The 24,246-nt window shown below is 41.1% G+C and overlaps 1 protein-coding gene across 1 annotated transcript in view; it reads right to left on the reverse strand.

The window, feature by feature from the left end:
- Positions 1-8,414: 8,414 nt before the first annotated feature.
- Positions 8,415-24,246, reverse strand: part of DCBLD2 (discoidin, CUB and LCCL domain containing 2) — a 37,020-nt gene continuing 21,188 nt past the window's right edge. Inside the window, exons 7-15 of the mRNA XM_042866769.1 lie at positions 23,064-23,104; positions 20,434-20,649; positions 19,153-19,277; positions 16,153-16,300; positions 15,730-15,903; positions 14,713-14,806; positions 14,295-14,344; positions 12,608-12,745; positions 8,415-11,534 (exon numbers count right to left, since the gene is read on the reverse strand). Of these exons, the coding sequence (XP_042722703.1) occupies positions 11,092-11,534; positions 12,608-12,745; positions 14,295-14,344; positions 14,713-14,806; positions 15,730-15,903; positions 16,153-16,300; positions 19,153-19,277; positions 20,434-20,649; positions 23,064-23,104 (1,429 nt within the window). The 3' untranslated portion in view covers positions 8,415-11,091. The remainder of the gene's footprint in view (positions 11,535-12,607; positions 12,746-14,294; positions 14,345-14,712; positions 14,807-15,729; positions 15,904-16,152; positions 16,301-19,152; positions 19,278-20,433; positions 20,650-23,063; positions 23,105-24,246) is intronic.

Raw genomic sequence — 24,246 nt, forward strand, 5'->3', positions numbered from 1 at the left:
GATATGTCATCTGGGTGCTTAAGCCACAGCACAATTGCCATTAGTTCTGTTTCTTTATGGAGTATCTGGTAAAAATGTGACTAAACTGAAACTGAATAATGAGGTATGCATTCCAGTGATTGAGTGTCTACATTAAAGAAAGAGTATTTAGAAAATGCAGTCTCGCAAGCAGCATTGGTGATAAGTCTGTTATCTCCCAGAGGTTGGTGCAAGAACCTGGCTCTTCTCTTGAAACGTGATATCTTTCAAGTTCTCCTCAAGGAAACCAGTCTTCAAACCAGTCTTCCTCTGTTATTCTGGAGGTTAATGAAAGTTCTTTTTCACCTTACCACTACTTTAAACACGTCTTCCATCTTTAGTGAATCCTCTGAGCGGTGTCCTTGGCAGCTGCTACTTGAATTCAGGAAGTCACTAGTTTGTCTAGTATTAAATGGGGAGGTTGGTGGTCCTGAATGTGGCAGGGGAGTTGGAGATTCATGATCCTTGAGGTCCCTTCCAACCCATTCTGTGATTCTGTTACTCTGAACAGCTCTGCAGAGCGTCCTGTCATTTTGGGAAGTACTGCCTGGTCCACAACGATGGGGATGGCAGCTTTGATGAAGTACTTGCAGCAGATATGTTTGGATGGAATCTGCCTTGCTCAAAAAGACAGAAAATAAAGTTTTAGTACCCTCCCTACCCTGCTTTTTGTGCAGTATAACCAGAAGTAAGTGAACCTTTTTCTGTGAGATGGTAGCATTTGTGAACTTACTGATTCAATGCGTAAACATCCTGGTTTAAGGTTGCTGAATGAACCTAAGAGCTGCACCTGTTATGTGTAAATGAACAGCACCGCTGTGAATGCTCCATTGCTAAGCCACTCAAGACTTACTGCCATGATCTGTAACATTTTGGCATAGCAAAATCATTAAGTTGTTTGAAGCCTTTTTCTGCAGATGCCAGTGCTTCAGAAAACAGCATAATACCCAAGGTATGTAGATTTTTGCTTTCAAAGGAAAATAGTCATGCTTTTCTCACTACTACTTAAAGCAACAGGCAAATATGCTTGTTTCTTTCCTGAAAAAGAAAGTAGTCTATCAGAAACAGGGCCAAATCACAGTATCACAGAATTGTAGGGGCTGGAAGGGACCTCCAGAGATGGAGTCCAACATCCTGGCAGAACAACTCTCCTACAGCAAGCTGCACAGTTTGCTGGACCCAAATAAATGATATCATAAATGTTCAGTATAGTAATAAGTGGTGTTCTGGTGTGTTATTTTTCCCCATGTGTTCCTGGAGCAGAGGAAGAGACTATTTATTGCCAGCTTTTACTTCTGAGGATGTTTACTAACTGGGGAATAGGCAAAGAATTCCTGGTGGTATACATAATCTAAATTTATATGGTATGCATGGACTAAAACAGGTGAGCTAAATGGGATGTAAGTTCCTGTTTTGTCTTTAACATAAATGTTTTAATTTGTATTGTAGAAGGTAACAGTTACACAGGAAAGCATCTCCTGAAGTTCTGCAGCTCAGCTGTAACTCTGGCAAAAATATTTGGGGGTGGAAAGATCCCACTATTTTAAAAGCCTCATATGCAATTTTTAAATCTCATTTTGAAATTGCAGAGGGGCAATAGAGAGAGCTGTGTTTCAATGTCAGGAATTTTCGTGCTGCTTTTGGTTGCTAACTCTCTTTAGGACTGGATTTCATGAGTGGTATCTATATCCATAGAGGGAGGCGTAAAACAGAAGTAGGAATTACAGGACATTTCAGGAGTACTTCAGATACAGATTTTTCCAAGACTTTTTCAGCTTTGCCATTTCACACACGTACATCCAGGATCTGTTTGCCATGGTCCGTTTTTCTCTCTAAACACAGATATTTGCTTATCTCATCTGGAAATGAAAGGATGGAGTCTTCATGTGAAACAGATGAGCACGATCGCAGACCTATCGAGTCTGGAAAAATTATTTACATGTTGAATCTGTTTTGTATAAACAGCTCTGTTGCATGGAGATTCCTAGTAATAGTAAATGGATGGAGCACCATGTGTTTTAATGATGCATTACAGTGTTAAAAATCATTTCCTTTTTCTGAGGAACCAAACTGATGGCAGGGTAAAGACAGGGAAAGCACTTCAGGAAAGGGAGGGCTTGGAAAATCAGATAATATGCAGAGAGGACTGCATTTCAGTTTGGATTTAAGTTTTGGTCTGACGTAGGAGAAAGCAGCTGCTTCACTGATCAGGTGGTGCTGTCTTCCTTGACAGCAGTATGGTGGGAGAAAGTTAGTCTGAGAAAAAAGCTGAGCTGCTTCTGTTTGCTCTGTGTCCTGCTCTCCTACCCTCCCCCCCGCCCAGGCTATGGGAAACCAGGCAAAGAAAGCACTGGGTCTCGTTTGGCTTCTGCTTAAATTTCATGTGTGTGTGAGAAAGTTGTCTTCCTTTCCCTATGCAGCTGACTGGAAGAGGAAAAGGACTATGAGGCTAATTATGGTCCAGTGTGGGTAGAGGCAATAATAAATGATATCAAAAGGTAATTTCCTTGCAAGTTCATAGAATCATAGCATGGCTTGGGTTAGAATGGACCCTGAGCATCATCAAGCTCCAACCTCCTGTCACAGGCAGGGCCACCAACCTCCGAGTTGCATATCAGTTGGGAATCATCAAAAAGCAGAAGCTGTCAAATGCTTTTTACTTTTTCTGGCTCCTATAAGATGTAGTAATCCTGAGAGATGATTGTTTCTGTTACTGCAGGAGAAGCTGTTCAATTATGAAGTCTTTCTTGGGCCCAGGATTAGACTGCTAGGCTTCCTACTGCAAGGCTGTGTCCTGGAGTCCTGGGAGTGTTGGAATTGGCAGCTGGGTCCCGGGCTGGTGGGCATTCAGCAAGGTGACCAGGGAAGCTGGCTAAGCTTTTAAACTGAACATCTTCAGCACCTGTCTCATATTGGAAACATCTTGCTTGGTTGTTTCTGGGAGTGTCTTTCTCCTTCAGAATTGGTAGCTCACAAGAAACTGCTTGAAATGTTTTGGTCCAGATCAGAAGCATTGTGTAAGAAATCAGAAGCAGCTGTAATGAAAAGACTCGGGTGCCCACAGAGCATGTTGTATGTACTCTGGACAAACGTGCTGTGTGAGACCAGGTGGAAAATGGTCATTCAGCTACGCTGCCACTCATTACATCTGTGCATTGAAGAGCCTGAAGCCATGCCTTCATATCTGAAGCCATTAACAAATAATTTGTGAAAGAAGGCTCAGCTATCCCAAATTATTTGCCTTTTTCCCTGTGAGGATTCTTTTGTGTAATGAGAAGCTGTCCCATTAACAGCTCCGTCACAATACTGAGGGATTTGGGTCTGAAGGTTTGGTCAAGCATTCCAGAGCTTTCTCTAATAATTTATGTGAAGCGCTGGGCTTTCCTCAGACTATGTTATTATTGACAGTGAACCTGAAAGCACTGTAAAAAGAACAGAAAGATGGAGTGGTTTAAAGGAGAAGGGAAGGAAGTAGCATCCAACCCTGCCCATAGCCCCGGTTGTCACAAGTTAGCCTTTGGGGGTCGTGTACTGAGCTGCTGTTGCTGCTGCTGAGGTACAATGGAGCAGCTGCTATTTGGCAGTGCGGAGAGACATCGCAGCAGCTCAGGACAATAATAATAACATCTGCAGCTCATAACAGCCCTCCCCGGCGGGTGTGCCGAGGCATCCGGCACAGCAGCAGGGGACAGGCAGGATTTAGCGCTCGGCGTTGGCAGTACTTCATCCTTGTGGGTGGCAGGGTGGTGTGAGGAGGTGGCAGTCCTGTGTGGGCTGGCTTCTGCTGGCTGCTACTAGGATGTCTGAGGGGAGGGAGGGCCGTCCGGAAGGCGTTTGAGAGCTCTGTGGGGGCATGATGCTGAATGCAGGGTACGCTGCTGGGATGTCTGCACAACTTAGCGTGTGTCAGAGCTCGCTTAGGTGGCCTAAGTGGGATGTAAAGATAAATCACAGAGTGGGAGAGAAGGTGAGGGTGCATAACTTCAGAAGACACCAGCCTGTTAGGCACTGTCATAGCTTTTGGCTTTGTTGGGATTTTGATTGAAATGGAATGTCCCACGTGGTGTAAGTAAATAGGCTGCATTTTATTTGCCTTGAAGCTTACCTGTTCTGTCAGGAATTCTCATATCCACCAAATTAAGTGATATCAATTGTGTGGTAGAAAGAAATGAAGTATAAATGTGTCAGGTGTAATTTTAAGTGTGATCTAAGTAATCTAAGAGATTGTGTTTGAGAATGACTTTGATTCAAGAATTATTGATTCAAAAATGTTCCCTTCCCAGAGGGTGGATGTAATTTTAGTTTCAGGAGCACACCAGAACTGACAGAGTTGCCCCCATTGTGCACCCTGGGCTCTGACTCTTCTGTAAGAGGCGGACCAGTAGCTCTCAAGCAAACAGGACTTCCTGAGCATGTGGTTTTAATGCTGCCTTCACTCTGTCTGGGTCGTTTCTGCTTCAGGTGGCTTGTTGGCCTGATGCTGGTGCTGAATTACCTCCCTATCAAGTGGCTCTTCCACCTGTGAAGTGTATATGAAACTTTTTTTCCCCCAGCTGTGCATCATGGAATGGCTGACCAGAGCAGGAGCTTCAGAATGGCTCAATGTGCCCTGCCAGTCCTGTTTATAACAAGCTTTTTCTGCAGGCTTTCCTCAGAGGGAGATCAGGGAGACCTTCGTTCTGCACGTCACCCCACTGGTTTCACTGACATTAGAGCTGTAAACATCGCCAAATCTTGGCAAGTTTTCCCCAGGCAGATTTTATTCAGGTATCGTTCTGTTGGCAAACCGAGCATCATTTCTTTGAGAACTGGTGAGAAAGGCAAGTCTTTTGTATTTCAGTCTGGTGAGCGTGTTCTTCAGGCTTCATCTGCTAAGTGTACAAATGCTTGCTCACGTACTGGGAGAAGGCACTTGGTTGATGCTGGTTTTGTACAAGGCTGCGGTTACCTGTTTTCTTATTGGGACAGCAGTGAGAAGAAATGGGGTTCCCCTTCAGCCCTGCATGGTAGGTTTGACCAGATCAAAATGCTGAGGAACTCAGGATATGTCAGTAGGCAGCTCTGGGCAGTGGGGCAAATGCTGCCTCTCAGAGATAAATTGCAGCCACCTGCATCCAACTTCCCTGACACCCCACCTGTGCTCCCAGCAGCAGGACTATTGCTGACCTCCTACATTTTTGAGAGAAAAAAAAACCATACTGGAGGTGAGAGGCGCTCCTTGTGAAGCTCGGGGCAACATGGGGCTGAGAGCTCTGGGCAGGCGGCTGCATGCAGGTAAGGCTGGGCAGGTGGGGTGTTTGGGGTGCTGAGCTGTGAAAGCAGAACCTCAACTTCTGTGTTCAGAAAGCAGGACAGAGTGTTGAGCCCTTCTCTTCAATTTGTGTTTCTCAGTGTTGTCAGGTGACAGCTTTATTTTGGACCTTACGTACGAATGGGTGATGGGAAACGTCAGGGAATCTCAAATCACGAGCAGCATGGGGCAAAGTTAGTGGCTGAACAGCCACACTGACTGTGTGCAACTGCAAGGGCTGCTCTGAAAGTAATTTCATTATGTTGGCCTACACTACCAGAGGCGGATGGTGGTTGTATGGCAGTAGAGGCAGAACCATCCCACCAATATTCACTTACATGTTGTTGCTGTGTGACAGATGGCAGCAGAGGGGCAGTTTGACAGAATGGTGTCTGACATGGGGGTGCAGAAGAAGCAAAGCTGTGTCACTGAATTCCTTCATGTAGAAAAATGGCACCCATTGACATTTATTGATGCTTGCTTAACACTTCCAGAGACCACACAGTGGATGTGAGCACAGTGATGGTGTGTGGTGGGAGTATGTTTCAGCACTGGTGACTGAGTGGCAGTGGGGTCATATAACCCATGTTCATAGATTAACGATGGTTAATAGACAAATAGGTATTGGAAGGCTGTTGGCATGACTTACGCAGAGAATATTCTTGGGACTATTTAATGCTAACTCACACACTCATACACATACCTTACAAAAAGTCAAATTTGGAAATAAGTGTAAATGCTTAAATTATGAATATAGCTGTAGTCACAGTGGTCTTTGAAGTGGGCTCAGTGGGAACTGATTTTTGCAGGCAGTTTTACTCATACTGGGTATCACGTGGCTGCTGCTTTCAATATGGTGCGAGTTTCAAATCTGATACAGATGCAGAAGTCATTAAAACTTTGGAATAGTGAATAATGGTTTCAGTCCCTCGATGCTGACAAATTTAGTATCTGCCACTGTTTTGTGTGGGAGCGCTGCCAGGGAAGGTGTAGTTTTATGGAAGAAGTTTGGTTTGATCATCAGTGATTTTATCCCTGCAGGAATCGAGGCCAGGCTGGATGTGGCTCTGGGCAGCCTGGGCTGGTGGTTGGTGTTCCTGCACATACCAGGGGGGTTGAAACCAGATGATCACTGTGGTCCTTTTCAACCCAAGCCATTCTATGATTCTATGATTTTCCTCGTTTTATGCAGTAAGGCAATTCTTTGTGTAGGTGTTTTCATCTTCCTCTACTGGGTTGAAGAAAATACTATAAAAATGCATAAAAGCATAAGTTGTTTTGTTGGTTTTTTTTTTTTCCCCATGAAAATGTTATTGAAACGTTGCTGGTTACCATCTGCTGTTAGAACTGAAATTTTGTTTAGATGTCATTTTGTTTCCCCTTTACATTCATGTATGAGATATGGTACGTGCTTATTTATATGGTGTTCATTGTGCCAGTTATGACTCCAAACAGGATGCTGCATAATGATGTGAGAGCCGTAACGTGAGGTCCGCTTTCTGATGTAAGATGACTTGCAAGGATGGTAGCTGAAATGCTGTTCCGTGGGCTGAGAGCTTCAAACTCCATTGTATTCTGGGTACCTTTCTACATTAACTAGTGTTTGGATTACGGCATAAACTGAGACTGGAATACCTCTTACAGTGGAGAGATGATTGGGCATTACTGAAACATACAGGTTTTTCCTTCCAGTTGCTCTGAGTTGTTGGGCAGGAGGTGCTGGGATAAGCTACCTTGTGATATGGCACAGCTGAGGGATTTTCTCTGGGATTTCTTTTTTTTTTTCTTTTTCCTGTTATGAGTTTTGTTCTGAAATCATCCTCCTAAAATCTGAAGAGAAAAGCAGATGTTTGTTTGAAGGATCTTCTGTGTCTGAACAACCTTCTTTTTAATTCTGCAATTGCAACCCCGACTGAATTCCAAATATATTCTGTTATACCTGTGTCACATATACAAACGAGTTTGCATTTTTGGGTGTGTTATATGCTCTTATATCTGAAAGAGAACACTACAGCAAATTCTGGAGAAGCTTTGCACTAGGGTAGCGCTTTGTGTTGGATTTCCCCACACCTCTAATTACGATGAACCCTTTAAAAGAGCAGAAGTGTTTTCAGTTCAAAAACTTGGAACAATTTTAAAGTGACTGAGTGAGACCAAACAAAGACCCCATAAATCCCATGTGTCCTTGTAGGTTTACTTTTGGTTCAGGCTTCAGTCTGGATTCAGGCATGGTTTCAGTGCTGCATGGGCTTAGCACTTTCCAGCTCTCTTAATCAAGGTAAGGGAGTGGAACAGAGTTGGCATTTGCTGTTTTGGTGTCTTTGTGTAGCAGCCTGATTTCTTCTAAGAAAAGCCTGCCTTTACACAGTAACCATTGCAGCCATCACAGGTACCAACTGTTCCCTATGATATCTTAAAGCACCATGACAATAGACCTGTACTCTTACTTCTTTTTTATGTTTATTCTTTTTTCTATGGTTACTGTGACTAGAGAAAGGCATTGTGTTAGTCTGGAATGTGACTGCAGATTTTCCTTTCTTCTTCAATTGCAGAATGACTGTGTTGGACTCTGTGACTTTAACCAAGAAAAGATTTAAAAAAAAAAAAAAAAAAAAAAGCTTAGAATTCACGTAATTTATTTTGTGTTGAGTTTGTATTTAGGTAGATTGGAATTCCAGTTCTTTGGCCATAGAGTTGTTTGCACGGTTATTCCAGGTACGTTCAGCACACAGACAGCTGTATGGCTGAAAGCTGTTCCAGGCTTCTGCCAGTTAAATGTGAATGGAGGCTGGACTCCCTCTCCCACTTTCACATGCAGTGCTGTCCTTGCATGTGGGGCCAAACAGTGCTTCTTTCCCTTTCACATGCAGAAAACTGACACCAGTTTTGAGGTTTTCAGATCAGCAGCAACCTCGGGCCCCAACACGAGCTCAGGTAAGTGCCAGAGCTGGCTGCTATGGGCGGTGATGTGGTGGGGAGTTTTCCTCTGAGCACTGTTGTGGTGCCAGTGCCATGTTGTTGTGGGGGCAGGTCACAGCCCCAGAAGGAGTACAAACTAGCAGTGATACAGAGATGAAAGTAAAGGTTGTTAAACACAAACTGAGCATACTAGGTATGTACAATTTATTTAAAATACTTTTTAACATACATTAAAAAACCTCACTATTTATACAGTCTAATTTCTAGCAACATATACAGATACTGAGCAACTACGCTACATGCTGAGGTAAGAACATAATCAAGCCAAAGAAGGCTGAAATACATTTTATATCCATAGAGCTTCACATGTAAAAATGAGACCCATTAATTGTACCTCTGCTTGCATTGTACATGGGAGAACATCACTCTTAGGTCTGTCACACAGTTTACATCTGGGAGTTGATGTTTAACAGTTTGCAGCATACACTTTAAACCCAACTATGAGAAATTCCAACTTACAATGTAAATGTTGAAAGCAGTGAGCAAAGCATGAGGCCGTTTTCTTTCATAAAGAGGATCTAACTCCATTCTTAACTCATGCTGCTCAGATAATGAAACTGCATCATGGCTGCTTGAACAAAACCCACTCTCTACACTGCCTTAGCCTACAGTTGCACCTATTGTTACGCTATACCTGGCCTACAATAAAAATAAAATGCAGATTTCCAACACTGTTTATTAATTTTACTGGATTACTTAAATCGGTGTGATCCACGCAGATATTTTTGTTTCAAAGACTAAACGTTCAAAAGTTTCTTCAAGTGAATTGGAATACGTATGTCACAGCTCGGTGCAACCAACCAGCCTTTCAGCCCTTACAAATAAAATGCCATAATGTCAAAGTTATAACTGCTGTGAGGCAAGAGCACTTGAGAGCTTAGGCTCCCAATTCTAAAAAACATTCCCATTCTTACAATCAGAACAATATAGAATTGAGTTTTAAGGCAGCAGAGTGTAGGTGGCAATGTTCTAGGCGGTGGATAGACCACGAGAAGTGCTGGTTCACAGCGTTATATAAAGCCTCTGCAAAAAGACTCACGTGCTCAGTACAAGTGTGCAGTAGCTGTTCTCTTGTACATGACTTTGGCTTCGATGGGGATGGGAGCCACCTCGTGTCAGGCCCATGGGCAACACCAAAGCTGACAAATTATGTTACAGAAGCAAACGGTAACCATTACAGTCCATAAAACTGGGCTAATGTGTAGCTAGGGATTTTCACATTTATAAATTAATTCAGCATCCTCCCACCAGTGCTGTTACAATAAAAATAAAGCTATTTAAGAATTCTTTTCTACTACTTAAGATAAAAAAGCTGTGCTTTGTTTCTAACAAGGTTAAAGAAAAAAAAAGTGGCAAATACAACATCCAAATGGTTCTCGTTTTGTGATTACTGAGATAAAACTAGTCTACCCAATCTTCAGTAGAAGACTGACTGCCATGTTTCATTGCAGAGAAAACTGGAACATTCAAAAGATATAAATTCAATTAAATGCTTCTAAAATGACACTCTTTGGGACAGCAATTGTTCTCAGTAAAAAGCATTAAAGAGTCCAAGATCTTTAATAAAAACAATCATAAGAAAAGCTCTAGGACCAAAGATTTCCAATTGTGCTAAAAGTACCATATGTGCTAAATGCATGTATTTACACAAACTATGCACCCTTAGAATATTTGTGTGCTTCTTCAAGCACTCGCAAAAGTATGTACATATCTTTCTTTGAATATGCTCACCTCGTAATCTACAACACTAGATACTGCTGTGGGAGAGGGAACATCTCAGTCACTTTGAATGCCTGCATGCTTCTTGCAGAAGTTTAACTGAAGGCAGACACCAGTCAGAGCAGCCTTTACTCAGCAGGGAATAAATGAAAGCAGTTTCAAAGTAATTTGCTTGTAAGACTTCAGACTGTACCTGCTGCATCCCTACCAGGACACAAAGGCTGAGTGGCTTAAGACATGAGGCAGAAAAGAAAATGGGTTGTACAGACAGCAAATTCTAGTTTGAGAAGGCTAACAGAAATGATAGGAAACTTCTAAGGAACACATAGCTCATGATTCCCAGTCCTGTGAACAAAAGCCAAAATTAACATAATTTACAATCATGACTATTTTTATGTCATGAAGTTAATGGAAGTTCAAGGCTGTACACACGTTTTATAGGGTAAAATGAATTTTAGACGCTGTAGTACCTATGTATCGTAGAACAGTAGAATTGTTTCAGTGGAAGGGACCCTCATCACTCATCTGGTCCATCTCCCTGCAGTGAACAGGAGAACCTACAGCTCGATCAGGTTGCTCAGAGCCCCTCTAACCTGACCTTAAATGTCACCAGAGATGGGGCATCCACCATCCACTCTCTGGGCAACTCATGCCAGCGCCTACAGCTTTTTGAAAGTCTGAAGTTTTGATTGTGGATTATTATTTTTCCCCAGAAATAGTACCATTAGCAAAAAAAATACCATCTTTCATACTTTCAACAGTTGTTTCTCCAAATTTCATTCACATCTATGACTTTCTGAAGCTAATCTTGAAGCGACCTTCTGTCATGCCTGACAGATAACTGTACAGTAGTGAAAAAAAAAACAACAACAGAGCTCCCAATTATAAATGCAGCTTAAGAAAAGGCAGAATGACTGGTTTCCCAGATTTCCAATAATACATCTTTTGGCTCAACACTGTATTACTTAAGATTAACAGTTATCAAAACAGTGTGATTAAAAAATGAATCCGTCAGCTTTACGAAACCGGCTTTTAAAAACAAGCCGTGTTTGCCATCATCCTACCTTATGTACCTTATACATGAGCTAACTTGGTTCATCTTTACTGCTGATGGAATGGGCTGTGCTCTGCGGTACCTGGTACACCAACTCGTCAGCAGTGCCTGGCCCCAGCTGTCCCTTTGGTGTGTCATACAGTGCCTGTGCTGAGGACACGCTGTCTGTCCTGGACAAGAGCTTATTGTAAGTTCCCACCAGTGAAGGAGCTTGATTCCCTGCTGCTTTGAAGGTGGAAATAGAAGGAACGCCAAGAGGTGTGCTGGGATGACTGGACATGTCCATGACTATTGGAGTTGCGTATTCTGGTCCAGTTATAGGCAGTGGTTCAGCATAGGCATGATAAACTTCTTGTATAGGTGAATTGTAAGGGTCCAAATCAGCATAACTTGCTTCTTTTCCTTCCTCTGGTTTGAAGGTTGATCTCTGATGAAGCGAGCCGACAATGCCGCCGACCAGAGGCTGAGCATACTCTGTATTACAAACCCCAACAAAACAAAGTAAAAATGCACTTACTGGATATTTTCCTTACAGCAGCAACACATTCAACACATCCTGTCAGCAACACCCCAAGGAGTATTATCCTGGATCAAAGTACTGGTTGGTTTTTGTCTGTTGTACTGAGGTGCTTTGTGGGGAAAAAAAGAAGTAATCTTCGCCCAACAGATAGAGCATAAACTCTATGTGTCTATGTGACAGCACCTGATAGCTCAGGTTTATCATTCTTCCCTTGTGAGCTACTATTGCTCAAGTTGAATATCTGCTCTAAACTAAGTGTTTTCAAACGTGCTTCCCTGAAAGCTTAAAAGTGAGTGGAATTATCCTGTCTGGTACTGGATAAGAAGTGGTCTTCGGCATGGAGGGTTTGTCCTCTGAGAGGGGAGCCAGCACACAGCCAGCTGCAGCTGAGATACTGCAGTTTGACAGATAATCTGAGAAACAAAAGCTCACCCAAAATCAGCCCACCGCCCAAAAAGAGAACATCGTTACTTCTGCATGCTGTAAAGCTGTAATTCCTGTACATCTGCAAACTTCTGCCATCAGCACCGTCAGCACAGAATCAAAGGTAGTCAGCCATCTTCCTCTAATGGCCGTTTTACCATAAAGGGCGCATGCTGTTATCAGTAACTGATTTTCCAGACCAAGCATATGGCTTAATCAGACTGTCAGTGTAGGGAACCAAATGCCACGTATCAGATTTATGCATAATGTGAGAAGTTATTTTCAATGCTTGTAAACACAGCTAAAGAAACTGCACTCATTATGGCATTTAAAACGAGCAGCTTTCAGTTACTGCTGTAACCTGGAGAAGTGTCTACCCCCAGCACATCACCAGTCAATTAATGCATACTTTCATGGGATTCACTCAAAGAACAGATCTGAAAAAGTCTGCGATTTAATATGTGTTTATCAGCACATTCATTTCTATTCATTTCCCTTCACCTCCCCCAAGTAAACACGAAATAATTAAATGCAGTCACATTTCTGCCATTTTTTGGCATTTTGTGTATTTATCACATAGCCTGCGAAAACAACAAAAGAGTACCTGCAGATTCTGTCTGCAGCACTGTTGGAACTTCTCTTGGTCTGAGGCGGCCAATTTCACTGCTGCTGTAGCGTACAGGAGTTTCTTCATGTTCTGCTGATTTGGTAGGGAGAAACTGCTTCATTCCTTTCCACCACCCTTCACGCAGTTAAAAAAAAATAAAAATGATAAGCACAGATACTAATTAATTGTTAAGCTATTGAAATGTCATACGCCGTGAGTTAACTGCCTGTTACCAGTCATTAGGTTCTGCTGCAGTGCTGGGGCAGAGCAACTACTTCCCCCCTTGTGTCCCTTAATCACAGTGCTGCTCCTACCCAGCACAGGTGTAAGTTTGCAGAATGCAACACAGAAAATGCTACAGAGTCTTACTTTGTAACGAGGCCGATTTATAAATCAAGTATTTACACAACATTGTAACCCAGGAGTATGTGAATTAATGGACTGTTAATGTTTCTCACTCATTTTGTTTAAAAGAAGCTAATTGGTGAATATCTGCAAAAACTCAGTATTTTTTAACTTCGGAAAGGCTGATAAGGAGTGACTGTGGTCATGAAAGCTCTTGGGAGAGAAGGCTGCCTTTGCTGCAGTCATTCCATCCCTCTCACTGAGTAACCAAAGCCATCCTGGTTACGCTGTCCATGAATGCATTTTATTTTAGATGTAAGAAACCATCTTGTAGGCAAAGAAGTCCAAGAACGAGCAGACTTAAAACCACAGAACAGTGTTAAAAGTATGAGGAAGCCTGTGGGGAGAGCACAAACAGAGGTCCCACAGAAAACTGCAGCAACATTTTTGTAATATTGCATTCTGCCCAATTTCAGTACTCCTTTTAAAACAGACTCATGCACTGAACATTTAAACTTAAATCAGCGTGAAAAAAAAATACATATAGTGTATTCACCATAATCATTTGAATACAGGAGACTTTGACACTTAACATTCTAAAGCAACTATGCTGTGACATGTAATAAAGAAAAATAAATTCATTAACAGGTTTCTTTTCTAATGAACAAGGCCATACATGAGACTGCCAGAGAACAAAGACAGGGATGTGGCTATTCTGTAGCGTAAGGTCAGAAAAATGAAGCATAGTCAGTCATGCAGACAGTGAAAGCTAAACCAGCTCTTTAAGCTGCAGCACCAGAGTTTGTGTGACTCCTTCAAAGAGCAGCTCTGTGGAATTGTCTGACCTGAAGTTAATGAGGCACAAGAATGGGAAGGCAGAAAACATACCAGGGAATACAAGGGGATTCTTGGGATACGAGTAATCCCACATTGTTACAAGGACAATGGAGAAGAAGAAACTTGACAAGCTCCATATACCAAGATGAAATGTTTTTTTTCCAGCACAAAAGAAGTACCAGAAATAAAAGACTATTACATTTACCAAGTTTCCTCATGAATGATTTTTCCCCTCTTCATGCAATTAAGAGGCTCTAAACTTGTTTTACTTAAAAAAGAAGACTGACACTGTACGCTGGAACTGGAGATATTTTCCATGTCTTATAAAAATGCAGAGAACAAAAAAGCCAAGTCTCATCAGCAAGCAAGTTCTGTGCTCTCTGTCCCTCCATCTCCACCAGTCAGCACTACAGAAGCTTCTGCTGGTGGAAAACATCACTACAGTTTGAAAACATTGCACTAAGAACGCCAAGTAAAGGACTTCATAAGATCATGTTGTTACCTGCACGATCCCAGTAAGGTAGATCATAGGTGCCCTCAGTTTTTTTCTTGCTGTGAGAAAAGGACAGAGTATTTTAGCCAGTCTTCCTACCAGAAGCGCATCCGTGCTCAGCAACCTCGGCTGTAACTGCTTCTCAAGCTCACAGCCCAAGCCCCAGCAACCCGGCCTGCTGCTACCAGTCTGCTGCTACTGGAGAAATCAGTTTTCAGAAAAAGCACTTGAAAGGAAACTATTTACAAAAAGCACTTCCATTGTGCTTGCTCTCCAAATGAACATTTTCTCATAAAGAGAAGAGTGAAAAAAAGCCCTTCCAGAAGTGCGGATCGTGTAGTTCCCATAGCAACACATGCAGAGTGCTTCATTCCCACACACCAGACCAACATTCTACTCAAGTACTTTCATTAATCCATTCATTTACCGGTTTCTCCAATGCCACGCACAAACTAAGATAAGAATCAGCGTAGTGAAGACCATCACCAGCACTGGAACCAGAACTGCTGCCAACGCCACATCTGAAAGCCATTAAATTAAGTGGTGTCAGACAGAAGTGCTTCTCATATATCAGTTCTTATTTTGAAAATTACTTGGGTAAAACATGTAGCTTTCAGGTACAGCATCTATCACACTGGGTCCCCCTGCTAAGCTACCCTGCTGGATGCTCACACAGTTTAAACAGCAATTATTGTCTTCTCTCTTTTACATGTACACAACATTTCTGAAAGCTTTTCCAACAGAATAAATAGCTTTGTTTCACTACAAATACATGGTTCTCACAGGAAAATGGTATTTTATCATTAACATGGAATACCAAGAGCCCAGGGGTATGCAACCACTGAAGTCTGAACCTCTTACAAGAAGTAAATAGCACAATATCCTAACAATCACTACTTGTCTATCTGGGTTTACGTGTGACATGAGAGCATGTTCTGTCCGCTGCTTCCCAAAGGACACTTCACCAATGCCTACATTTGCCATGCTCTTGCTCTCTTTCTGACAACTTTAATAAACAACATGATGGCACCGGGTGTATTTCAAATTTCACGCCAATGGGACTGATTAACAGAAGACTATCTATATCTAAGTGTCTTGTCCTAAGCAATTATCAGATTAAAATGACAAAGTTACTTCTAACTCTGAAGGGAAGTCCAAGTTACAACTTCTCCTTTTGAGAAAAGCTCTTTAAGTAATTAAAAGTTAAACTCGTTTTCAACATAATATTTACATCCCTTAGAATACTAGTTTTGTTTCCACATGCTGTATGCAACTGAGCGTTTTTAGCATCTGAATCTTTAATACATTGGCAAGTATTAAAAAGATTGATGTTTTATTACAGTATATAAAAACTGACAAGCAAAATTAAACTCAGAAAGCATATTTAATATATTGCAAAGTACTGTAAGCAGTTCCCAAATTTCTACTGCTCAAGCATGGATACCTTTGGTTACGCTTGGAGTCACTGTGGTGTTTTTTATTTCAGGTGTGAAAGTCGTTTTATCTGTCTGCAACGAAGTCTTCACCGAATGGATGAAGTCCTCACTGATGTCATCAACCTTGTTGGTGTTGTCCTGAGGCGGTGGGGGAGGCAGCATGGAGATTTTGGGAGCACGGACTTGAAGAGAAAAGTATTTAGAAATGAGGTTGGTTTTTTTGTTTGTTTGTTTGTTGAAGTGCTAGCTTTACATGTTTCCCCGTCAAGAGAAGAGCTGGAACAGTTTGTTATAAAACTTCAGTTCATTTTGTATAATGAACAAAAAAAGCTATGGATCAGTAACAGGAGAGCAAGCAACTAGTGTCTCTTGAAACACTTTTTCAATTGCTCTGTTTACACACAGAATGGGAAAGTTTTCAGTTGCCTTACCTATACTGAACTGACATCCTAGCAGTTCTACTTTCATTGCAATTTTCTGGTGCCATTTTAAGGGGTTAATCCTAACAAATCGTGCAATAATAGGTGGGATAAAATTATTGCGAACTTCCTGGTACAATTCAGTGTTCCCTTGAAATACCTAGGAAAGAAAAAAGAAGAAGAAAAAAGACAAATACTATGTTACACAAATATAATACTGAGTAATTAAAACCAATTTTGATATTTCACACAGCAAAAGTAAGCTGTAGGGAATGCTAACAGTATTTCATACCCAGAACAGTGCTGCTGCCTGACCATCCCCACTCACCCTGCCTCCTGCTGAAGAAATGAATGGTGTGTGTGTGCAGACCAATGGGAATCACAGAATCACAGAATCACAGAATTGTAGGGGTTGGAAGGGAATACTGGCTTTGTTTCTGCATGCAGTGTGTGACTGATGCTTGGTACCCTCTGCCTTCCTCCAAAGACAGGAGGAAGGTAAACAGAGAAGAAACAGTGTACTGATGTGACCCAGGCAACCCCTGTTGCTACACAAATGCTGAGTTTGTATGGCAATAAAAATAATTTTAACTCAGTTCTTTCTCAGTGTTTTGCACTTGCTCTTCAAATACAGCAAGCAGTTGTGATAATGTGAAAGTAAGTATTATCAGAGTCTTCACACTGCATAATAGCTAAAGAATGGTCTGTCCTGTGAATGGGTATGGCATCTATTAGGAAGAATTAAAGTCTAATGTAATCACACTGTCCTCTAGTGGTTGCTGTCTACAATGACTTGCAACAACAACAACAACAAAAAAAAGCAAAACACATTAACAACTCGAAATCTCTGGGTCAAAAACTCTTCAATAAGAAGCGAGCAGAAATTGCCTAAAGAATGAGCTAAAGCTGATCCTTCACTGCTGGGTCTCACACACAAAGAACTCATCAAATCTGCAACGCATCACAAAAGAGGGGACTGTAACAGAGCAATGTCTATTTTCAAAGCATTGATACTGATGCTTCAAGATGTAATTCAGAAGTCAGTCATGGCACTTACTGGCACAAACCTGAAAAATAAACGCTATGGAGATGTAGGATTTTTCTGCTCACTCGCACTACTAGGTAAACACAATCCAAATTGTACAGAAGCAGGAAGGTGCTTTGGTGTTTTGTACACCATATACAAAAAGACAGTGCAGGAGACTGGCCTTTCAAAAGCCAAAACCAAGAAAATCTCGCAGCAGCCTTTAAGCAGCATCTTAGCTCCCTGACCTCCATAACATGCCTATCCCTGCTCTTAGGAGACACACAACCCCCATTAATATTGCTACTTAATGTTCAGTTTTGGTTTGTCCTTACCTAGTCAGTGACTGTCTTTATGTTTGAAAGCACCAACTGATCAAACAAATACGTCAATTTAGTTAAGAACAGAAAAAGGTTTGCCTGGTGTTGTGCCAGTTCCCCCTGCTAAGGAAGGCCAGTGCTCAGTTTGGTACCCCAGCAACAAAGGCACAGGAGATGAGAGAAATCAACACCTCTGTGTCTATGATTCTCTCAACACTGACAGTTTTCAACTCTGGTTTCAGAGGTTGAGCATGTAAGAATGAAGGCAACAAGAATCCTTAGTGTCAGCTATAATCATAGAATGGATTGGAAGGGACCTCTAAGATCATGTAGTTCCAACTCCCTGCTATAGGCAGGGACACCTCCCTCTAGAGCAGGCTGCTCAGAGCCCCATCCAGCCTGACCTTGAATGCTTCCAAGGACTGGGACATTCACAGTCTCTCTGGGCAACTTGTTCCAATGTCTCACCACCCTCACAAGCATTTTTTTTAATATATTTTTTTAATATAACGATGCTAGAAGGACTTTTCTTGAGCACTAATGCACCTCTAAAAGCTCTTTTCATAGAAGATCACAAGAAGTCTTGGAGTCTTGGAAAACTTTCTGGTCTCCTGAACAGAATTTTCAGACATTGAAAAAAAAAAATCAGAACAGGGAACTGCAACTCCTAAGCTAAGTAAAAATCAGAGGGAGAAAACTGCATGCACATACAACCAGAAGTAAAGCTGTATCAAATGAGATTATGCCAGACAAAGGGAAAACCTGTTATATTCTGAAGCCTCAATATCAGTCCCTTTTTTGTGCTAAGTATTTTCTTTCACAGCTGGCACTTTGAGTATGTTTGACCATTTGCACATTGTACCTAAAGATATAAAAAAGTGCAGAAAGGATCTGTTAACCTATAGCTTCAAGCTTCACATTTTGTTTGCTTCAAGAACTTGCAAGGAAAGGAAGCAGCTCAGTCAACAAGAGCCAAACATGTAGCCTCCATCTGTGCAGCTAGCTGAGATTGTATTTTACAGCCAGAGAAGGGCACTCAAAAAACAGCAAAAGATGCTGGATTTTTAAATTTTAGTTATTTATTGAGGCCTTCTTACTAGAAATTTGATAGTTGTGTAGGCTCAAGGAGATGGACCAGTCTCTACAATAAAATCACATCAGTTCAAAAAAGTTTCCCACTACGATTGTGTTCAGTGTTTGGAAACCTCTTAATTTAACAAAAAAAAGATACTTCCACCTTTCACTTCAGCATCAGGAGGACTGGAAATAAAACAAGACAGATAGAATCATTCAGTTTAGCACTTGAAATCCTTTCCAGTTCTCCAGATTGTGAAGCTCAGAGAAAGCAGCGATTTGGGAATCTCTTCAAAACAGCCCAGGTCACCAGGAGATGCTGCCATCTGCCGGAAGCGAGTGCTTATTGCTGGCAATAGAAGTTTCTTGTCCAGAATATTATCACTTCCAAATCATCGTTAAAATCATCTCTGCGTTTCAGTCTTCTATCCTTTTCCGATTCCTTTCTGCAGAGACACTGTTTATGATTCAATATCACACCGAAAAGTTAAATTAAAAAAACCACCAAAACCAACTGGTCAAGCTGGTCATACTTATTACTTACAATTGCACAATCTCCACAGAGTATTCCCAGAAAGTATATGGTATTTTTACCTTATCTTTATCAATGCCAGGTTCTCTGTATACTGTCCACTTTTGTGCATCATCACTATATAAAATTCTGTAGGATGAGACATAATAGTAGTACTCTGCTAAGGTTGATCCAGTAGTTATAATACCTATAAAAATGAAGGTGTCCAGTTATACAAAAAAACTGCTACCAATTTGTAAAAAAATATATCAGCTTCTTAACCCAGAGTTTCATAATTAGAATTTCCACTGCTCCAGTTACACTTACAAAAAGTTTATCCAAGGTGTCAGGGTCTGAAACTCCTACAGTGACTTAATTCTCATTTTACTTACTTTTTTATGTCTTAATCTACATTTCTCCCTCATTTCTTGATAGAAATGGCCTATCCATGTGCAAAGGTATCATTTTTCTTCCTTGCTTTTGTATTGCCAAGCTAAAAGCACCACTGAAAGAACTGCAGCTTCCTAAAGCAGTCACTGCAGTGCTGTGGGGAGACTCCCCAGAAAAGCTGTTTTGCAGAAGGTTATTAGCACAAGAATGGGAGGACCAATGTAAAATCCAAATAGTCTCCAGGGAGGTAGGACCGAGGTAAATCTGAGATGTTTAATGACAGGAAACCCAGGTGCTGATACATAGCAGGGCATGCAGATGCATTCACAGAGCCCAGCTCAGGCACTTGAGAGCAAGACAAACCCAAACTGATCAAAGGGGATGTCTGGGGAAAATCTTAAAGCCCAGGATTCTAAAAGGCACTTTATTTTTACTATTAGGTACTTTATTTGACTTAAGTCAAACTGCAAACACGCTCTCCAACAAGGATTACCTCTGAACATGCAACCCTGAATTGCAGTTCAAGCACCACTGCATGCAGGGGAGGCTGCCAGCTGCTTACTGCAGAGCATGGCAACTACTCCCACCTCTGCTGCTGGATTTGCTATGGCTGTAGAGGGCAGCAGGGGAAACCTGGAAACCTAATACACCCAATATTGGAGGTACCAGAGGACTGAGCTGCCTGGATATGGACTTGGACCCTCAATAAAACAGCAGGAACAGGCAAGTATCAAGGATCCGATATAAACACAGGAAACACTTGAACAAATTCCGATCAAGGAGGTTTTTTCTACCATGAAACTCCACCTGTTCATCTTTAGGCTCTTTGGTTCATTTGCTAGAACACAGAAACAAATTTGTTGTAATGGTAATTCAATAACATCCAGATTTTACCTGAGACTAAACACTGGAAGAAAAATTTTAGTGACCAAACTTTCTGAAGGCTGCTTAAAAGCCAAATCCATGTAACTTACCTGTAATTCTCTTTTCTTTATTCAAGTCTATCTGCAGCCACTGACGTTCATCACTGTCCAAAGCAGCCCAAGGAGGCCCGTGCCTTTTCAGTCTGGCATTTTCAGGTTTCCAAGTGTTCACTCGTCCTGTTTGGTCAGGCCACTCAAGAATAGATGAAGCCGTAATCTGGGAATCAGAGATTACCCCCGATTCCATTCCCAGCGTCCCATAGCAACCTGAGCAAAGGAAAAGGTGAGGACTTAGAATTCCAAGCCACACAGTGATCTTACTTGCCATGCAAATATTACACTGCCATCTAAATTTATTCTGTAACAATGCTACTAAAAAAAACCCCACAATGTTTTCTGCATTCTTCCAGTCATGCTGGAACCAAACTTCTCATCTTCAGTATTGAAAGATTTACACTTGTGCAAGAATAATGTGGATATTCTCTCAATCACCTTCCACACAGAGCACTAGAGAAGCTCTGGGGGAACTGTTGTGGTTTAAGAGTTTATCATGTGGTTGGTGCAGTAATGGGAAAGAGATTACTTGGCCACTCACTCCTTTTGGAGCCTATTTAACTTTTGGTTTTCAAACCTACCTCAGTATCATAACGTTAATTCAAATAAAACTCCAAAGAATGTAGGAAGCAACGTGACAATTCTGCCCCTCAGTTCAAACGCATCCTTGAAGTTAACGGTATGTTCTGTTACCACTCCTACTAGAAGTTCCTTCCTACATCCTACATTCTTATGGCTTAAAAAAATAATATTTAAAAAAAAAAAAATCTTTGTGGCTGATAGCCATTTGCTCATTTGTTGCCTCTGCTGGATGTACATCACCTGCTGCAGCACAAGATCACTTGAGCACTTACTCAAACTCGAATTTTTTCCTCCATCTGTCACTGCAACCTAAGAAGCTGTCAATGTGAAGCAGAAATACAGCGGAGTCTGTGTACTGACACTGTATGTGCTCTGTGGTTCTTCACTTAGCTTCTGTTACTCAAATCACCAAGGCAGCCAGGTCTTCATGTACAATGGTTCCATTTTCCTCTGCACTGACCACATCTCTAGTATTAACACACACCACAATTTTGTACCAAGTCATGACATCAACTACTGTGAAAAAACCACACTGGTAATACTACCATAATCAGATAACTGTCCTTACAGCACGCTACAAAACCCTCTTTTTTCCTTCAGCCAATTCCAAGCCCATTCAGACACATATATTTTAATCTACATCTCTTGCTTGTTCAATAAGTTGTTAAATGCTTCTCCAAAATTCCACATTTTTGTCCAGATCAGCACTTCTCACGCTGAAAAATTAGTAATCAAAAAAGGATCTTAACCTGCACAACCTGCTGTGTGGTAAAGCCAGGTGGCATTTTGTCCCATCTCTTCACATTCCCAGCCCACTGAGTAACTTTTATACAGCCTGTCAGATCACATTTTGAAAGACAAAAACAAACAAGAAATGCTCCCCTGATCACTATGTTTCATATCCTCCAACCATAAGGTCACTAGACAGGCGTTCCTTCTCCTAGCTTTTCTAAAGGTCTAAGAGAGAGATCATTGGATGTGAATTACATTTTCCAATCTTTGCTTCATTATATAAGTTTCCACCTTCAAACACTTGTGCCCATCAGATTCCTGCATTTATCTCCCCATTTGGATCACTTTTATTAATATATTAGGAAAAGCGTTTGTTTACTTCTGGGAATGTATGCATGACTCCCCTTCTTTTTTCTTGATTAAACAAGGTCCCAGTGCTTTTGTTGCATTCTTTGTATTGTTACTAAAACAGCTAAGAGACTAAGACCAGCCCACTGTCTTCATGGTATTTCCACCACTCATTCAAAGATGGCACATTAAGTGACTTCCATTTAGAAAACTGCAGCTATTCTGTTTGAAAAGGAGGCAATTGGCAGAAAGCAAAAACATACAAAGCAGTAAGCTTTAAAATGGGGCAACATCTGTTATACCAATCATCAACACGGAACATGTTTACAGGAACAAATGAATGGCAGCCAAGGTGGAACACAGCGCACACACACAGAGCAAAGCACAAGAAATGCCTTTCTAGAGCTCAGGAGAAAAGTAATTTATCACACAGCATTCAGTTGCAAGAAATCAGGGGAAAGAAAAAAAAAATTAAAAAGTGAGGGAGAAAACTCAGTCATCATTTTGAAATTTATGCTAAGTTTCTCAGGAGGCAACAAGAAAGCTGTAAGGACTAAATATGGAACAAAGCTCCGTAGTGCACAGTTGTTATAAATAAAGAGTAACTCACAAGTGCCAAACTCTGCTTTAAGCAGTGCATTTAAGGTGGGGGAGTCAAGTCACTTTAAAGCAGATTAGACCAGAGGAAAAAAATAAATAATAATAATCTCTTCTTGCAGATGAGCAGAGCTTACTAAGGAAAGGTTTTGAATAGGAGAAAATATTAAAAGATAGATAAGTATAGACTGTCAGGACAGTCACCCTGTGGGACTGAGAAAGCAGGTTTTAGAAAGTCTGCACTACTGAGGAAGCCAGTCAAAATATTACACTAACCAGAACAAAAACTAAGAAATACATTGGAAAGAATTGATATGAAAGGAGCAATTTATATGAAAGGATTATGTAATAAAATTGACAGTGCTTACCGCTAGTCTTAAAGGTGAAGAGACTTGTAGATAATGGTCCCCTGCAGAGAACAAAAAGATGGGGTTTGTGCTACTGAGAAAAACTGACACAAACTGCCTTCCATTTATTTTTCTCATCTGACTGCTTGCCTCTAAAATCTATGTACACGTTCCTGAATACAGAAAATTCATGATGAAGTTGTAGTATAAACCTCTTTTCACCTGAAAGCTTGCCCAAGGATTCTACTGATGTAACAGGCTTTCAAAGAGCCATCTACGCAGCAAGATGCAGGAACTTCATTAAAATACTTCCCTTTTGAATGAACTTTATCATAGTAACAAGAACCAGCCTCCTCTGATCACTTAATTCTTGGGATTTCTGAGACAAAATGACAAGTTACAGCATAATATATTTCCATATGCAGCTTCAATGGAAATGCCAATCATTAAGTGGAATTCATTTTGGAATTTCCAAAAACGCTGCATACAAACTCTCAAAAATCTCCATCTTCACCACACTGATATTTCCAGAACAACCAAGACTGCGAAGATTGTGTTCTTTACTATTCAAGTTTCATCTCACCATTTCCCAGAGTGAGTCTGCCCACACACACCAGGGGGCCATTCCTCACACTGACTGAGCTCCCTGACCCAACCTCTGGCCTCTCAGGACAACAGTAGTTGCCCTCACTTCACAAAGACAACCAAGGGAAGTGACCTTTGTCTATAGGTTTCAAACATTGACAGCATTACCAAAACAAAGCAGTTATTATTTACTGGATATTTTTTTTTCCTAAAGTTTTGTAAAAAATAAAAAAATAAAAAAATAAAAGACAGGTTTACTCTGCTAAACACATTATTCCTCAAGTTCAGGCTGGATTAAAATGACAGCTCTGGAGAGGGGAAAAAAAAAATCAAATGTTTCCCTGTCTTTCAATTCCCCACCCCCAAGATAAATACTCTCCCTTCTCTGTTCTTCTCTGTTCATACACAGAGCCAAAAATAAAAACAGAACACTGTACACTAGCTTGTGAAATTTTAAGTTTTATGTGAAAAATATTGCTTGCCTCAGATACCAATTTTCCCCTCTTTTACCTGAAAGAAAATTACAGGATTTAAATTGGTGATTAGAAAAAATAACCTACACAAATTATTATTTTTGCACAGATCACTGGGAATTTATGGTCATGATATGTATTTTGGA

This window comes from Lagopus leucura, unplaced genomic scaffold (genome assembly GCF_019238085.1).
Source record: "Lagopus leucura isolate 7727_CA_CO unplaced genomic scaffold, USGS_WTPT01 Super-Scaffold_100001, whole genome shotgun sequence".
Lineage (NCBI taxonomy): Eukaryota > Metazoa > Chordata > Aves > Galliformes > Phasianidae > Lagopus > Lagopus leucura.